We start from the raw sequence: 18,641 nt of genomic DNA, 5'->3' as shown, positions 1-18,641 counted from the left end.
TTTGTGCTATAAGTTATGAGACAGTCAGGTTTTTACTCAGGTCTTAATTTGCTGCTCTTGGATTTTTCAGGTAATTCTCTGCTGTGTGCTGCAAACCATTTTGTAGTATTTATGCCATTTCCATGAGAAGTCATAATTTGTAGGACCTGTCACTGTGCTGTATTTTTAAACTGCAGGCAATGGAACCTAGAGATTCTTGAATTACCCCAAACCATCTTCTATTCCCTTGATGACAGGGGCAGCTGCGGTGCTCAAAGTCCCAGTATATTCACTAAAATTGTGGTGGTGAAACAAAGTTAAGAAACATCGCTTGAAGTGATGGGTGTGTTTTTAATTCTGTTTGTAGCACAGTTATATAGCTTGTGGAATGACAATAGCTACTCATTTCATTTACGTCTCTAGGAAGCCACAGGTTACTCTAAAACCATTGGTAGGGGCATACAGGAACAGAAAGGTTTTATTTATTGTTATGTTTTAGGGATAGAAGGAAATGTCAGATTCAAGCACCAGAGCTGTCTCTATACCCTTAGCAACAGTAATGACTTAAATATTGTTACTGGTAGAACAAGGTGCCAAATCTCTGAGTCTTTCTGCAGTCTGCTTTGTGGAGTCTTCATGTAGCATCAACCTTGCAATGCTGAGAGCAAAGTCTACTAAGGTTACCGTAACAATAGTCTTACTTCAGTGACTGAAATAATTTAGTAATGCTCTTCTGTTTTGACTTGAGAAAGACCAGACTGTTTTTCATAGCACAACCTTTCTTGTTGCTTGAAGAGTGCAGGTCTGTAAATTTCTTCTTTGCTCTTAAATGGAGTTAAAAGCTCTCAGTATTGTAGTGTGTTAGTTTATGGAAAATGCGGGGTGGTGGAAAAAAGTAGACTTGAGTGTTTCAGCTTGGGTCTTAGCTGACAGTGTTGTTTTTTCAATTACTGTTGCTGATGGTGACTTTTTTCTTAAAATTGTGTTTCTTTGAGGTGTATGGTGTGTTGAAACATTTTATCAGCATGTGCTTGTTTGTACATCTATTTAAATCTATGTATGTACATGTTTACATGTAATTTATATTTTATGTGTAGATGTATGTATTTTATATATCTATATGTATGTATAGATGCCTGTATACATGTATGGGTGTGTATAATGGCATTTATATTTTAGATGCCACTCATCATTGTTACATTTAATTAGTAATTTTTGGTTATTTCTTCTGTTCTGTCCTCACCCAGGACGAAAATTTTTCTGAGGACTTGACATCCTTATCCTGCTGCAGTGACAGACAGGTGTCTGTCTTGTAGGGTGTTTATTGTTTGCTGCTTAGAGTAAGCATGTTAATAAATATTTTGATCAGAAATTAATTTTTATCTTTTAACAGTTTTTTTGATTACCATGGGGTTGATTTTGAATACTTGGGAGCACAGGACAAGCAAATTAATAACAGAATCAAAGAAGATCACAGGGTGGCTGAAACTGGCAGATACCTCTGGAGATGGTGTAGTACGCTCCTTCAGCAGGTCTAGCCCTCTGCTCCGGCAGTATCAGCTACAGCAGGCTGCCCAGTACTGTGTCTAATCTGAGTATGTCCAAGAATGGAGACTCTGCAAACTCTTTATGTAGGCTTTTCCAGTGTTTGGCCACTTTTAATGGATAAAAATATTTTTACTACTTTTAGCTGGAATTTCACTTGGTTTTTATTGGTGCTTATTGCCTCTTTTCCTTTCACTGAGCACCACTTAAAAGAGTCCATCTGCATCTTCTTTCTAGATTGTCATCAGGTATTTATAGATGTTGATAGTTCATTTGTCATTGAACTTTCCCTCTCCAGGCTGAGCAGACCCAGCTTTCCCAGCCTCTCTATGTATAGCAGATACTGCAATACTTTAATCATATTTGTGGCCCTTCATTGGGCTCACTCCAGCCATGTCTGTGTCTCTCTTGTACCGGGGAGCCCAGAACCAGACCCAGCACCAAGATGTGCCTTAAAACTTCTGACCAGAGGGGAAAGATCACCTCCCTTGCCCTGCTGGCAACAGTATCCTCTGTGCAGCTCAGGATGTCATGGCATTTAGCACAAGGCCACATTAGTATCTGATGGCAATTCAGGTGCCCCCCAGGGCATTTTCTGGCAAGGTGCTATCCGGATTGTCTGTCCCCAGATTGTACTTTTACACAGGATTATTACCCCTAGGGGCAGTAATTTGCACTTGTCTTTGTTGAACTTCATGAGGTTCCTGTCAGGCCATTTGTCTGGTCTGCCAAGGTCCCTCTCAATGGCAGCACAAACATCTGTTGTGCCATCCCCCTTTTTTGTGTCATCAGCAAAATTGCTTTGGTGCATTCTGTTCCATTGTCATTAATGAAGATGTTGAAAAGTTGTGGCCCCTAAGCTACTCCTTTAGTTCCTGGCCTTGAACTGGACTTTGTGCTATTGATGACAACTCTTAAAACCCAGCAGTTCTACCAGTTCAAGGGAACTTTACCGTCCACTTATCTAGCCTGTACCTCATCCGTCTGCCTATAGCATTTTTTGGGATACTGTGTCAAAAGTCTTTCTTACTACAATCAAAAAGAAGAACATTCAGTGCTCACCCCTTAGCCACTGAGACAGTACTTCCCTCAGAGAAGGCTGCCAGGCCAGTTGGTTAGAGCGTGGTGCTAGTAACATCAAGGTCGTGGATTCAGTCACCGTATGGGCCATTTACTTAAGTTGTACTTGATGATCCTTGTGGTACCTTTCCAACTCAGAATATTCCATGAATCTGTGAATATTATTTCCCCTTATGACTCCCAGTGATCATCTTCTCCATTACATGGTCCATCACCTTCCAAGGGACTAATGTTGTAGTCGCTAGATTTAGCTTAGCAAGCTGCAGCTTTCCTGAGAACTCAGCAGGGCTGCTTAGGGCAGTGCAACCATGGTCGCCCTCCCGCGGTCCATTTCAGACGGCCCCGCAATCTTGCTCCGGCAGCTATCAGCGCTACAACCAGTGATGGCAAAGGAGGTGAGAAGGGTCTCCCATGAGGGTTTGAGAGGACTTTTATCTCATCTTGTCCCAATGACCCTCAGAGGCAGAGAGACCTCTGGTCTGGGTGCTGGGGGGTTTTTTCAGGGGCACAGGGGCGGTACATGGGCGGAGCTGGGGTACAGGAACCAATAGGGAGAGCCTGTGGGAGTGCCCAGAGCTAGGGACAAGGAACAGAGTGGGGAACAATCTGGGATAGGAAAAAGCCATGAGTAAATAGATCACCACAGACTAAGATGTGGTTGACTGCTCTAGTTTCGCAGAACCTTCTTTTTGAACATAGGCCTCCCTGAAGAACTTGTATCCATGTATGGCAGTGCTTCAGTCATGTGAGTTGTCCCACCTTGTCTTTGTGATCCCAATGAGTCCAGCAGGTGCAGATAGATCTCTCATTCCTCCTGTCATTTTCCATGGGGATGTGCTGTGTCCATTTGAACAGCAGCTTCAGATAGGCACCTGGTTATGCTTATTTCCATGTGGAAAATCACGCTGTCAAAGGCCAGTTTCCACAAAGGAGACAGAGGAGTCCTGCAAGAATCAACTTTATTGGAATAAAGGGAGAGAGTTCACTAGGCCATACCCCTGTGGGGTCTCTCTTGGGTTTTTGGAAGACATGGCCTCCTTTTTTCCTAAACTCCTGACTGCGTGTTGCCCTCGTCCTTTCCCCATTGGCTGAGGTACTAGGAAGGTACAACCTTTCTGAATCATCCACTGCATATTCCCCTGTAAGAGTATCCCCCCCCACCATAATTCATTGCATGGCTGTTAGGATTGGCTTTAAGCCCACCCTGGGTGGAAAAGTTAATATTCATAAGTCTATTAAGCCTGCACATTTTTCCCTGAAGTTCAGACTGCACTCGGTTCTGTGACAAACTTGTGCAGCTTGATGTTTGTGAAGACCCCCACAGCCTTTTTTCCAGAACTTGGCTGATTCTTTCAGATTGAGTTGTTTGTGAAGACATTAACATCCATTTCTCCTATCACCAGGAAGACCCTTAAGAACCTCCCTCATACTGTCAGCACTCTCTTATTTATGTGCATTAAGGTGAAGGTCCTCCCTGAACATTCTGCTGTTCACCACAAGGTCTTTTCTCTGCATATCTACTTGTCTGCTTTTGCTGGCCAGCCGAGGCCACAGCTCCCTCACTTGTCATTTCATCAACATCTTTGTTCCCTGCCATTCCTGTCAGGGTCCCTGCCATGTAGCTCTGGGAGAGGGGCCCTGGGGGGAGGCACGGGGTTTCCCTGCCCCTGGTCAGCCTCATTCCCCATTGGTTGTTTTGTGTTTCCCTGCACAGGCAAGGACCCTCGGGTCCCGTGACTGCAGCAGTTCCTTGGCAGAGCTCCGGCCATGCGGCTGGAGAAATAAACATCTCTCTGAAACATCTATCAAGAATCCATCCATATATATTTCTTTCCCACGGCCTCCTTGCTTGATATATCATGTTACAGAATCCTCACTGTAATAAATGGTAGAGAATTGCAAGCAGAACGATCCCCGATCCCTAAGGACAGAAAATTCGTGAGTAAAAACCACTCTAGATCTTTCTCTTCTCACCTTGATTTGGATATTCTCTCTGGACTATGGAAGAATCATGGGAAGTGTGGCTCTCTGAACCACAGAAAGAAATGTATCTAGAAGTTAAAGGAATCCTCGAACAACAAAGCAAGAAAGTATTTGTTCAAGGAGATCTAGAACATTTTTTTAACTGGCTTTTCAAAAATTTCTTCTATATTTCTTGAGACTTACTTTTTGATATTAATCCTCCTGGAACTAGTCTCGAGTGCTTTTGGTACAAGATCTTGTGTGAGATGAGGGATCAAACAAAACATGCATTAGTGATTGAACCGCTCTGTGGATGCCTTGTAATCAGTGAAGCTCTTGAGGATCATTTGTATGGTCCCATTACCCCTATAGCAGAGGATGGCCATAATCCCATGGCCGAGACCGCATGGCAGCCATCCCAGGAGTGTGTGACTGCAGCCGTGCCAGCGGAGGTGCCTGTGCTGGATGCGCCCGGCCCCCTTGGGAGCCCACGCCTTATCGCAGACCCCATCCCTGTCTCGGGTCCCTGGCCGCTCAACCATGAGCGAGGGAGCGATGCCACAGGCGCCGCGGGTGCCGTGGGCCACATGCAGCAGAGAGGCGGCCCCCATGAGCAGCCAGGAACCGGGGGTCAGCGTGGAAGCCCGCTCTGAGCATACGGCTCGGCGAGCCCTGTGGAGGGAGAAGCGGCGGTTTCCATAGCGACATGAGAAGGTGCGCAGCGCCGAGCTGAAACGGGGCCGCTCTCAAAGCAGTGTGGAGATGGCGGAGCGGAACTGCTCGGAGGCCGTGGGGCCAGAGCCCAGACATTTGCCGGAGCAGCGCCGCTTGGAGGGCGCGGAGCAGCCGCAACGCAAGGGCCCGACAGAGACATCGGAGTTGGCGAGGCAGCAGCCATGCGGGACCAGCAGCCATGACAAACACGCAAGCATGTGATAGGAGAAGTTGTAGCAATGAAAATCACAAGAACTGTGAAATGGTACGTCAGAAACAACTATGGATTTATAAGATGAGATGATACAGGGGAAGATTTATTCATCCATAGAACTGCCATTAAAAGGAATAACCCTAAAAATTACCTGCAAAGTGTAGGAGATGGGGAAATTGTACAATTTGATATAGTGCAAGGAAAGACGGGTTTACAAGCAGCGAATGTTACTGGACCTGGAGGTATTCCAGTCAAAGGCAGCCGTTATGCACAAAATTATAAACAATATCCATCCCAGCAACTTCCCTACCCACAGCCTACTTTCCCCTTTTACCCTATACCCAATATAAACCCTTTCCTAAATTTACCCCATCCCCAGTTTATTCCTCATCTGGTTTTCACCCCATGGCTTCCCTATACAGTTCCCTTTCCCTACAACTCCTCTCTGATGGCAAGGGGGGAATGAAAAGGGGGACGGAAGACATTAAATCCTCTCCTGCCTCAGTTTCCCCACAAAGCATGCCCGGAGAGTCCTGTCTCCCTTCTGTCAGCCTTAAGATGTTCCAGAGAATCTGTTTGGACATTTAAAGACTCAGGAGGGTGGCTTGTTTTGTTTTGAAACTGTCCTTGTTATCTCATGTTTATCCAGTTATTTTCAATGTTAAGTTTTAAATCTCTTTTTGTTAAAAATAAACGGGTGAAATGTCAGGGTCCCTTTACCCCTGCCATGGGGTCCTGGGAGAGGGGCCCTGAGGGCACAGACACGGGGTTTCCCTGCCCCTGCTCAGCCTCGTTCCCCATTGGTTGTTTTGTGTTCCCCTGCGCGGGCAAGGACCCTCGGGTCCCGGGATTGAGCAGTTCCTGGGCAGATCCCAGCCATGCAGCTGGAGAAATAAACATCTCTGAAATATCTACCAAGAATCTGTCCATATATATTTCTTTTCCACAGGCCTTGTTGTTTGATACGTGTGTTGCAGTTTCCCCGCTATAACAGGGAGTTTTAAATTAGGAATGTGTTACAGTGGGGATACTGTAACACGATGTATCAAATGAGGCCCGTGGAAAAGAAATATATATGGACAGATTCTTGATAGATGTTTCTGAGATGTTTATTTCTCCAGCCGCATGGCCGGGATCTGCCCAGGAACTGCTCAATCCCGGGACCCGAGGGTCCTTGCCCGCGCAGGGGAACACAAAACAACCAATGGGAACGAGGCTGACCAGGGGCAGGGAAACCCCGTGTCTGTGCCCTCAGGGCCCCTCTCCCAGGGCTACATGGTGGGGGAAGGGACGCCAACATTTCACCCGTTTATTTTTAACAAAAAGAGATTTAAAACTTAACATTGAAAACAACTGGATAAACATGAGATAACAAGGACAGTTTCAAAACAAAACAAGCCACCCTCCTGAATCTTTAAAGGTCCAAACAGATTCTGTGGAACATCTTAAGGCTGACAATAGGGAGACAGGACTCTCCGGGCATGCTTTGTGGGGAAACTGAGGCAGGAGAGGGTTTCTTCCATTTGTACCTGTCGGAACTCTAAACAATAGTTCATTTCTTCCCTCTTCATTCCCCACTTGGAATTGGAAAGGGATTTTTGGGGAAACAATTGGCAAAGGCATGGTTTTGTGAGGGAAACCATGGGTAAAAAAACGGATTGGGAATACACTGGGGGTAATAGGATATAGGATAAAAGGGAAAGGTGGGATTAGGAAAGGGAGACTGTAGGCGGGGCTTATAATGGAGATATTGTCTAACATGACTACGATTTTTAGCATATATACTGCCTTTTACAGAAACACCATCAGGCCCAGTGACCTCTGCTGCTTATAACCCTTTTCTACCTTCACAATTTTGAACTCCACCACCTCTCCATCTCCCAAGCTTGGGATGCATTTTTCAGGGTTATTCTTTTTATAGCAGTTCTACGAACGAATATGTCTTCTTGGTTGTCACATCTTGTTATAAAACCATAATTTTGTTCAACGTTATACCACTTTACTATTCCTAAAACCTTAGCTACGGTGATTTTTTCCTTTTTCGGAGTGGCTGCTGTTTTCCATCTTGCTGCGTTTTTGCTTTCTCTTTCGTTTTCGCTCACTCCCGCATTGGAGCTGCCAGGGCTGCTGGGGCCATGGAGGCTGCTCGTGCCTGCGCGCTCTTCCCGGGGTCGCATTCAGGGCCGCGTGGGCCGGGCCACGCTGCTCAGCTCCCCGCGCGCTGCCACCTCTGCTCACAGCTGCACTGCCGCTGCCTGGGGCTGCGCCCACATCTTGGCCGGGCCTCCGGGTGACGAGCCCCCCGCGCCCTGCTCCAGCGCGCGTCTCAGCTGGGTGTGGCTCCGCTCTGCCGCCACCACTGCCGCTGCCCACCGCCTGTGCGCCGCCCCTCTCGGTCGGGCGTTCACGGGGCGTCGCTCCGCCCGCACGCGGGAACTGCCTCGCTGCTGCTCAGAGAGCGCTCGGTCTATGTGGGAGAGGCCGCAGGGTCCCTGAGCCAGGCTTCCCTTTGCCAGGACACAGCTGACATTGCTCAACAGTCTCGGTAATTAAATAATATTCACGAAAATATTCTTCCATCGGCATATATTTTGACTCAGAAATTAACGGTGTTCCAGAAGTCTTTGGTAAGAATTAAATCCCAAGAAACGTAGAAGTTCTTATATAACCATGAAAGGAAATGTTTCAGTTCGTTTTGGGCTTGAATTAAGCTAAAATTTATAAACCGTTGTTCGAGAATCTTTTCAAGTTTAAGATAAATGTCCATATGCGGCTCTGAGAGCCAAGAGTCTTTCCACAGTTCCTCCATAGTTTAGAGATGGAACAGCAGAACAAAAACAAGAAGAGAAATCCAAAGTTTACTCACAAATCAGTCACTGTAGGGATCAGGGATTGTTCTGCCCGCATTACCCACCATTTGTTACAGTGGGGATACTGTAACACGCGTGTATCAGACAGCATGGCCTGTGGAAAAGAAATATATATGGACCGATTCTTTGTAGATGTTTCAGAGAGATGTTTATTTCTCCAGCCACGTGGCCGGGGCTCTGCCCAGGAACTGCTCAATCCCGGGACCCGAGGGTCCTTGCCCGCGCAGGGGAACACAAAACAACCAATGAGGAACGAGGCTGAGCAGGGGCAGGGAAACCCCATCTCTGTCCCCTCAGGGCCCCTCTCCCAGGACCCCATGGCAGGGGGAGGGCCCCAACAACTCCCCTCATTGATTTGGCTCATCGTTATCAATGGTGCTTATTTCTGTGTATTTATTTGTACTGCACATGGCTACTGAATAGTACCTGCTAAGGTTAGCAGAATTTCCATATTGCTCTGTAAAAATGAAATAAATGAGATAAAAGAAGGTACCCCCATTGACTTACAATGTAAAAATAGTGCCTTATTCACTAAAGAGGGAAGCAGGTTAAAGTACAACTATGAATAAATCAAGTTGGATTTTTAAAATATGTTGTAACTGAACTGTGGCTGAGTTTCCTTACACTTAAAAGGCCTTGAATTTAACACAAGCAAATATGTTAATGTGTTCTGACTGTGCTGTGGTTCTTGTGTGGCTGCAAGGTTTAGCTTCTCCCTCCCACTGCCTCCCCTTAAGGATATAGCTGGAAGTCTGATAAAGTCAACAAAAAAGATTCCCATTGACCTTAATACAGTTTGTGGGCCGACCATTAGAGAACACATAATACTGCATTCTCAGGTGACAGACACAGATAACTGCATTGATGTTTGCATACAAATTAAAGAGTAGCAATATAGCAGACCAGTCTTGAGAATTCAACATTATCCCATATTTTTCCCTTCCACAACCAAATGAAGATCTGATGGGAGAACCTGTACAAAATTAATACAATCTCTGTTTTAACTGCAGTGAAAAGATTTGTCATTTTCTACTGTATACACACAGGGAAATTAAACAGGTGCATGTTTGGAAGCTCATCGTACAGCTGTCAGAAAGCACTAATATATCACCCTGTCCTTATTTTTGCTGTTGTACTTCTGAACAGAATTAAATTACTAAGTATGCAATACATACTGCAGTGGCACTTTCTTACATCAGGAGTCTTTAATGTACCTTTACCCTTGTTAACTTCGGGGAACTAACTACTTAACAATTCATTCAGAACAGTAGGACTTAGTGTTAAGTCCTAGTAAGCACGGTTAGCATGTCCTTAAGTGTTATCCTGTGTTGCTGTGTTAACAGGCCTTCTGAAATGGTGCCTTTTAACAAAATAAAACTGTCTGACTGTTGTATTGTATATGTAATTTAAATTCTTGTATTCAGATGTATCTATATTGAGTAATCTTATTAATTAGTGGCATAGGTTTTAAGAAAAAAATTTTGGGAACTCCCCTTAAAATTGTTTATTTGTCATTCTGTGTTTTCCCTGGAAGAAAACAGTGTAGTTGGTATTGGCTGCTTACTTTTTGTACACTAATCTTTGCCTGGACATCTCCAGCAGTATTAGAAAAATTCAGTGATAACTCCTGTTGTTAATGATAGTTCTAGTCAGAGAAATCTTATGTATGTGTTAGAGGTTACAGAGACAAATCTTTGAAGAAATAAGGAAGAAAATTAGTTGGAGTGCTAAATATATATTTTGGTATCTATATGTAATACTAGTGTGAAATGCACTTGTGAATTAAAAAATAATTAAGTAGAAAATATATAAACAGGGATACTGTACTCATCAGGGATCATCTGTACTTTTAATATATTTTGCAGAAAATACTCGAAGTTTTAATCATTATTAATAGTGTTACTGTACTTTGATCTTAATTTAGAAAATCCATCAGTAGTACAGTAAAATTATCAACAAAGCTGGCTATTAGATCTATTCTATGGTTGCATTACAACATCATTCCTATTATTGTCTTCATAGGGCTTTTATTATGTTATATAATACACACCAAAGTTTTTGCTTAGTTTGTTTATGGTTGTTGCAATATGCCGTACCTGCAGACAAAAAGTAATTTATCAGCAGACATACTTCATGTGTCTAGGGAATAGATGCATTTCAGAAAAAAAACTTGCCTCACACATACTCTGCAAGTTCAGGAAAAAAGTTTTATCTTTTTCTGATTGTTCTAGGTAAAAAAAAATTAAACTTATATACAGTTGATGTGTTCTGCATATTTTACATTTTGACATGAACTGCTAAAGAGCTAACTGAATATTGATGAGAAAACAATGCAGTAGTGAAAATTCATTTATTTTAGAGCAGTTAAAGCATTACAGGGAAATAGAAAGGCATTCTATTTTGAAAGTTAACTGTTTTGTAGATATTTCTCAGAAGAATGTGGTAAATATTTTACATGTAACTTAGAGTGTTTGTAAGGCAATTGACAGAAAAATGAATGAAGATAGGAAGCTTATTACCTACAATAAAATTATTTGCATACAATTTTTTAACAGAGGTCATTGTTCTTTTTCTTAATTTCTCTTTATTCCTTGTTTTGCACAGGAAGGAGTTAGAGGAGCTACCAAATCTTTACAGACAAGACACTGAAGATACAACACAGCAGGCTGAGCTGATAAAGCAGCTACAGACTCTCAATACTGATACAGAAAAAGTGCTGCAAGACTGAGAGTATGCTCACACAGCTAAAACAACATCATATCAAAAAGTATGTTATTCTGCTTTGTGATCTTAGGGTTCATTTTAATATCCATCTGTTCAATATCAATGGAAAGAGTAATCAAAGCTCTTTGTAGTGTTGCATCCTTTAGATCTCTGGCTTTTTATTATTGCCAAAAGTAGCTGAGTATGAGAGTTTATTGGCCTAATTGCATACCAGCATATATGGCCCCTTTCATACATTGAATTGATCAGACTTAAAAATCAAGATTATATTTCATCTTAAGAAAAATAGGATTGGATTGCCAAGCATATAAATTTCTTTATCTAATCTGGTGTTAACTATGGTTTTCTTCCTCTTCTGAAGGATGGGAGCTTTCAATTACTAAATTCTCCAAACTGATGTTCATAGTTTAGGGGAAGATATTCTTTTCATTTGTAAACAAAGTATTTGTGCGAATCACAAAGAATTTTAGTGGTTTAAGATACAAAAACCTGCTCTATAAAAATTAACTGGAAAAATTATTGGTATAATATCTTTTGAAATGGTTGACTAGTTCACAAAGCTGGAACAGTATGTACATTTGCAGAACAGTTTCATATCTTTGGTGATGTCAGGGGCACTACTCAGAACTTGTTTTAGGTTTATGAAATGATGTATGTTTTTCAATCTGTAAGAAATAGAGAAGATATATTTGCTTCCTTTTTAGAAAGATTAGGAAGGAAGAAGGCAAAGAAAGAATTTGTATAAACAACTTTCACATGCCTTCTTGTATCTTGGAACTACTTTCTGGAGTTGTGTATTGCTAGTGCTTTTTCCCAAAAACTTTTTCTTCCCTTTGTCATCTTACTTAAGAGTATGCAGTTTGTAATAAAATTGTGAAGCTAGGCCTGAGTCAAACCAGAATCAGTACTGGGTTTCTAAAGATGTGTTTGGTTAGCATTTTATAGCTCATAGGGCCCAGCACATTCTTGTCTACTTGACACTGTACCATGTGATGCAGTTTGCTAAGGTAATTATAAATGTTGTGGAATACCAGCATAAAGAGCTGCTGCACATCAAAAGGAGTGGCAAAAACCCCAAACACCTAAAAAACTCTACAGTTTATTTGACTGCAGTGATGATAGATATTAAATCTCTTCTGCATTGCAATAGTAGCCCAGTCAAGCTACAGGTAGACTTTCCATCAAAGTTGTTCAGAACATGTACAAGGCAGGGGGAATTTATCCAGCTGGGGCAAGACAGAGTAAATTCTAGAACGAAAAAAAGGGAATATAGGTGTCAGGAGTTGCTAGATTTTTATTTTTCATTCTGCAGTCAATGCTTCTGAAGGTGTTAAATGGATCCTTTGAGTCACTCAAACAAAAAGGAAACCAAACCAAAAAAACAAAACCATAAAAAAACCCCAAACAAACAAAAAAACGAAAAACCCCAACAAAACAAAACAACACAACAAAAAAAAGCCCAAAAAAACCCAAACCAAAACAAACAAACAAACAAAAACCAAACCAAATTAAAAAAACAACAAAAAACCCAAACAAACAAAAACCAAAAAAAACCCCAAACAAAAACAAGCCCAAAAACCAACAAAAAAGGTGACAAAAGACAGTAGGAAGTGTCTTCACCGGTGGCTGTAAAACCATATTCTTCCAGACAAGTTCTATGACAGTACAATATGAAAGAAAATAAAACTGGATTTTCATTAGACTGTTTTAAAGCATGACAAAACTCTTTATATAGGTTACTTTACCTTGCATAATAGTGATTTTGCCAGTATTTCTTCCGTATGGGAAAGAGTTTGATCTGTCCTTTGAAAAATAGTTGCTTAAGTAATATGTAAAATGATGGGTATACTGATATAGCTATAGGGTCAAGCCGCTTCTAATCTGGATTTGGTTCAATATTCAGGATTGCTTCAGAAAGCTGTTTCACAGTTTTTAGTCAGTCTTAGGCAGGACTTAAAACTTCTACCTATCTTACCTTATAACAAGAATAATGTGGTTTAGAAGATAAGTCCTAATTTTTGATAGCTACCAAATACTTCCAACTTATAAAAGACCCTAAAATTTGCTGGTTTGGAGGTGTTGAGTTCAATATTTTTTAACATGAAGGAATAAGGTTTGCCTCTTAAACCACTAAAAGCCAACTCAGGTCTGCTAAAAAATTACTATTGTGGAACTGCTAAGTTGTCTTTTTGTAAAATATCGTACCTGAAAAAACATGGGAAAAAAAGAGAAAAAAAGGTGAAAAAAGGAGTAAGTGAAGTTTTTGAAGTCAGAGTGGAATAGATCTAATGTTTGTGGCAAGTTGAGTTGAGAGAACTTTGGAAGGGGAAAGGAATTCCTAATCATGACAGTCCTATTATGTATTTCTAATCAGAACTGTATAAAACAGCCAACTGTAATTGCTTCAAAGTTACATGGATTTTTTGAATCACAAGATAGGCAGTCCTACCAAAGTCACAGCAGGCTTTTGGAAAACTCAGCATCTCTAGAAATTGTACAAATGTCTTTCTTTTTTGCTTGAATGAGGGAGGAACAAACTATTGCAGACAAATCTGTGTTCGGTTTGTCTTCCCTCCATTAATAATATGCAGTCTGCAACAGCTAGATAAGGATGTGTCAGCTATTCCATAAATATAGTCACAAAGGAATATTTTCCTACTTCTTCAAATGGCACTGAGCCTATCAGCGTGTACATCCTATGATATATTGTCCCTTACAGCAAGATCAATGACCTCACTGTTAGTGGTCAGATAGGCACAATGTGCTATAGCTCAGGCAGTATGGTTGGCTCACATATTCAAAGTTCACGTTAACAGGGTACCATTGAGAAAAACAGATCTTTGTGCTGATATTAATGTGTAGTATGAAACAGTAGACTGGAAAAAGAAAAAAATATTTCTGATAAATCTAAGATCATAAACTTGCATTGGATTATATGTAAATCCATCGGGCACCACAAATTCTCTTTCAAGTCTAGCTGTGGTGAGCAGCATGTAAAGATCTGTAATCTGTTTTATCAAGTTGGGTTGACTTGACATACCTTTTTCCTCTAAGTACAAATTTTAAGGATTTTGTATTCTACAATAACACCTTTACATTAGAGCTTTTATGGAAACAAATTGATGTCTACTTCATATTGCAGCTGTAGTTCATATTCTCAAGGATAGAGAATATTTTTCTGAAATGTGTAGCATCTGCTTTAGTGGTCCCAAATGCTCTGGGGACTTCATTCCTATGCTGGATTTAATGAGACTCAATAGATTTGTCCTCACCAACAATTTCAAGGTGGAGAGATTTCAATCAATACTAGGGATAATAAGACAAGAAGAGATTCTGAAGTCCTTCGCCAGCTTATCACAGTTTTCTGAAATTTACAATTTAAGGCCTTTGTTTTTATAATGAAGTACTTTTGCTTGATCTGATGTGGCCGTTAGGATCCATGTTAATCATACTGATTAGATGTTTTTCAGTGGAAGACTTTTCAGTGGAGTGAAAAGACCATTGTCATTCAACAGGAAATGATAATTTATGTCCTGGAACTCAGCTCTCAAATAGAGAATACTATGAATAGCGGTACCGTGCATGTCTGTGGATGAAGAAAAGGAATGCACAGTAGTTAGTCTAATTAGACTATTTAGATTTAATAATTAGAAAGCAAGTAAGAGTTTCCAGTTATGAGGCATTGCAGAAATCTGCATCAAGTGCATCAGCAAATAGTTAAAAATAGAAACGTGACAGATACATTTTCAGATGTTAATATCGTACCTGCATTTGCTTTTGCTAGTCCTTCTCATGGTGTCTTCTAGAAGTAGTTTGCTTTGCTTCAAGCCCAAGAAATTGTCATCAGAACATCAAGTTACTGTGTTTACCATAACAAGGTTAAATTTTACACTTCTCATATTTTTTGTAACTGCAGCAACCTTTAAGCATAGTTAAAAATAAATGTGTTTATGCAAGCAGTATTAAAGTCTAAAAATAAATACTAAACCTATACAGATCTGTAAATGCTAGTGATAGTGCAGGTTCCTATTCAAATTGGAATGAAAAGCCTAAGTTCTTTCTCACATGATAAGGCAGGGGAGAAACTCTATGTCCAGTCAAATATGCCGAAGCCCACATAAGTAATAAGTGTGTTGTCATTTTCATGTCTACTTTGGAAAAGTTTTGAGGAATTCAGATCTTTAGCAGATTCCCACACTTTAGTTCAAGCTCAGATACTGTTTTCTATTGTTAATAAAAAAAAAGGGTGTTAATTAAGGTAGTCTTTGTTTCTTGTATGCCAAACACCAGTACACTTGGTCACATTCTAGCAAGTAGATTTTGGCACCAGATGTTCTTATAGGTTAAAGTTGAAGAAATTCTGGGTTAGACTGAGTCTGTTAGGGTGATACTAAATTGTGCACTCACAGGCAATGATTGTCATGCTTGGAAGACCCTGTACTGATATTCTTACAGCACAGTAGTTCCTGTGTGTAATGGTGTAGAATGATATCTGCAGAATATTCAAGTATTTGGGAGGGAAAAAAGTGAATATAAATAAAGTAAAACTAAACATCATGAATGTGCTATGTATAGTCTGTCTGGACTGTTTCTTCACCTTCACCCTAGAATTTCTTCAGCCGATTTCTGCCCTTGTCCTTTTCAAGTTCTCATAAAAAGCATGGGTTGTAACATGGATTTCTGTGATGGTGTTGTAATAATTTCCATTTATGGTTTTACTGTGTCTTAATTTAGACTAACTTTTTGAAACTTACATCATTACTATATGTTCAATATTACAGTATGTTTGGGTTCATAAGCAACTGGATGTGGCACTTAGTGCTATGGTTTAGTTGACGTGATGGTTTTGGTCAAAGGTTGAACTTGATGGTCTTGGAGGTCTTTTCCAACCTTAGTGATTCTATGATTCTATTTACTCGGGTCTCTGTTTACTTTACACTTTTTTAGGGTGTGAGAATTGTGATAAAACATTTAATGTAGGAGAATACTTGTTTTATACACAGTGCATATATTACATTTTTTAGATGGATCTACCTTAGTGTTAGTTCCTCACCAGAAATTAAGAAAGGTTCCCAAATGGCCCTATTCTTGTACTTCAGTTGATATCATAGAAAAGTTCATGACAGTATCAACTAAATACCTTTTGGACCATGAAACTGAAAAATGTACCCCGGCTATTAGCTGGCGTTTAGTGCATAGGAGCAATCTAAACCTACTTTGAAATAATTCCTGTACACTTGTTAGTGTTGGTAATTATTTTCAGCTGTTTCACTCTGCAGGTTTTTTTTTTCCAACTGTGCTTTGTTTCTGGCTAACATACCATCCAATAAATAGCATGGGTTGGTTTTTTAGTTTTACTAGGGTTTTTTGTAGTTTCTCAGCTTTTCTTGGTCTGACCTAAGACAATTTTGCCATCACACGTATGCAATATATGTCAGTATTTCCTCATCCCACCATTATTAGGCTCTGAGCAGGCATTACAGTCCCATCTTTTATTTCTGGAAGTCTTGGCTTTGGTTTGGCATTTTTTGCTTACTTGTTGGCATTATGTTTTCTGTTTCAAGTAACTCTTCAATGGTGTACCAAAAAACTGTTTTCTGATGAAATCAGGTAAATCAATACAGGAAATTGTTCGGCTAGCTGAGAAATGTGGAATACTTTATTTTTTGTATAATTCAGCTAAATTACTTACCTTTCTGACTGATGAATAATGCTCTTGTGTCATATAGACTAGATTCATTACAGTATACTGATTTCTGATATCTTTAATCTTTTCTCATTTGTTTTTAAGTATCTTCACCTGTAACAGTCTGTGCTGCCTGTCAGAGAAAGGACAGCTATAACATGTTAAGGAGAAATTCTCAAAGTACAGTCAATCAGCAATTTTTGCAGAGCACTTGTGTTTTGCTTGCTGGTGCTTTTTTTTTTCTGCTATCAAATGTCGTAAGATGTTGTAAGGAATTACTTAAAATATATTCCTTTTTATTTTTATCTTACAAGCATAATTTTTTAAGTTTTGGGGATTAAAACATTTACTGGGTAAATCGCATGTCCTGTTTGGATTCTAATAAGGTATAACCATTCACATATATACAGTCAAGATTCCACTGGTTTTTCTGTGAAGTTTGCTAGTTCTGAGATAAATGACATACAATATGTTTGATTTTCTTTTGACTATTCTATGCAATGTTCTGTCTCTAGTCCTCTGATCTCTGTTTTACATCTTGTTTCTCTACACCTGACTTTATTAATGGTTGACATCATGCTGTGCAATTCTGAGTATTTTGGAATGTGCTTACTCTGCAATGTGATTAAATATGGTGCCTCTCCTAAAATCGGGTCAGAAATTAGCATTAAACGCAAAATAATCCAGTGTAAATATTAAGCATTTATTTGATCTACAAAACAGAAAAAGAAAAGATGAGGAGCCACATGGAAATTTGGAAGCTGTTCCGGTTATCGGTGTTATTTTCTAACAGATAATTTCGGTTTTTAAATTTCCTGATGCTAAATTCCTTTAAAAAAGGACCTAAGTATTATCAACTAGTATTGAATAGTACATTGGTGTTGTTTAAAAATTATATAAACCTTAGTTTAAAAAGATGAATAGTGTGAATATGGTTTTTACACATAGATTTAGCTGGCTTTATGTTTGAACATGTTTTTTGTTAGTACTGTTTTCAAAGCAGGAAAGGTTGGAAAAGTTTATGCAAGTCAAAAGACAAGCTATTTGTCTTGTCCTGACAAATGCTGACTACCAAAAAAACCCATTAGCTACATTAGGGGATGTGGCTGCCAACTAGGAAAAAGCATCATATTTTTGATGTTCTCCATTCATCTTACTAGGATGCTACCTTTCAGATACTATAATTACAACCACTTAAGTACTGCTAGTCATAAAACCAGCAAATTGTCATACCAGTATGATCTAGCTAATGAGCTTATATAGTTATAGCTGGAAGTAACTGTGTCTTGATGTTCCGTTCATTTGGAAGGACATTATATAAAAATGCATGGTTTTGATAAATGAACTGTTTATGTTCCTTTGAGATACTTATTTCCATAAGAAATTGGCTAATCTTGAACTTCCACTTCTAGAGATGATGTAAGCATTCTTAAATACAAATATAAAAGAAAGATCTGATAGGCACAAAAATTTCAATGCAAGTGTTTAATGACTTGGATTCATTTGAAATATCAATCTATCTGGACTTTGAATTAATTTTGCCTGAGAGACATGATCTCTGATCTGCCTTGGAAATAGCCAAGAAGTAATTCACTTTGTCCTAAGTGGATTTTGAGAGCCCATGGGAGTAGAAAATGATAGGAAGAATGAAAGGCTGATTATTGTTTCCAAATTTCTCACAAAATATTAGGTAGTTTCCCAATCTAAAACCTGTGATCATTTTTCAAAGGCTTTAACTCCTAAGTGATATAAACAAATGAAAGGGAGAAAGAATTGTATCACTTAAATAAAAGTGACAACACGAAGAGTAAAATGAAGAGTCATTCTTGCATTCTGCTGTAACAAATACCACAAATTTTGTTAACAT

At 39.9% G+C, this 18,641-nt stretch overlaps 1 protein-coding gene across 1 annotated transcript in view; it reads left to right on the top strand.

Annotated features, from left to right (window-relative positions):
• The window catches only part of CNTLN (centlein), a 198,954-nt gene that overhangs the window by 60,695 nt on the left and 119,618 nt on the right, over window positions 1–18,641 (top strand). Inside the window, 1 exon segment of the mRNA XM_039567578.1 lies at window positions 10,969–11,148. Within this exon segment, the coding sequence (XP_039423512.1) occupies window positions 10,969–11,148 (180 nt within the window).

Source organism: Corvus cornix, chromosome Z (genome assembly GCF_000738735.6).
Source record: "Corvus cornix cornix isolate S_Up_H32 chromosome Z, ASM73873v5, whole genome shotgun sequence".
Taxonomy (NCBI): Eukaryota; Metazoa; Chordata; class Aves; order Passeriformes; family Corvidae; genus Corvus; species Corvus cornix.
The sequence above is the reverse complement of the archived record's forward strand: the minus strand, read 5'-3'. Positions and strand labels throughout refer to the sequence as shown.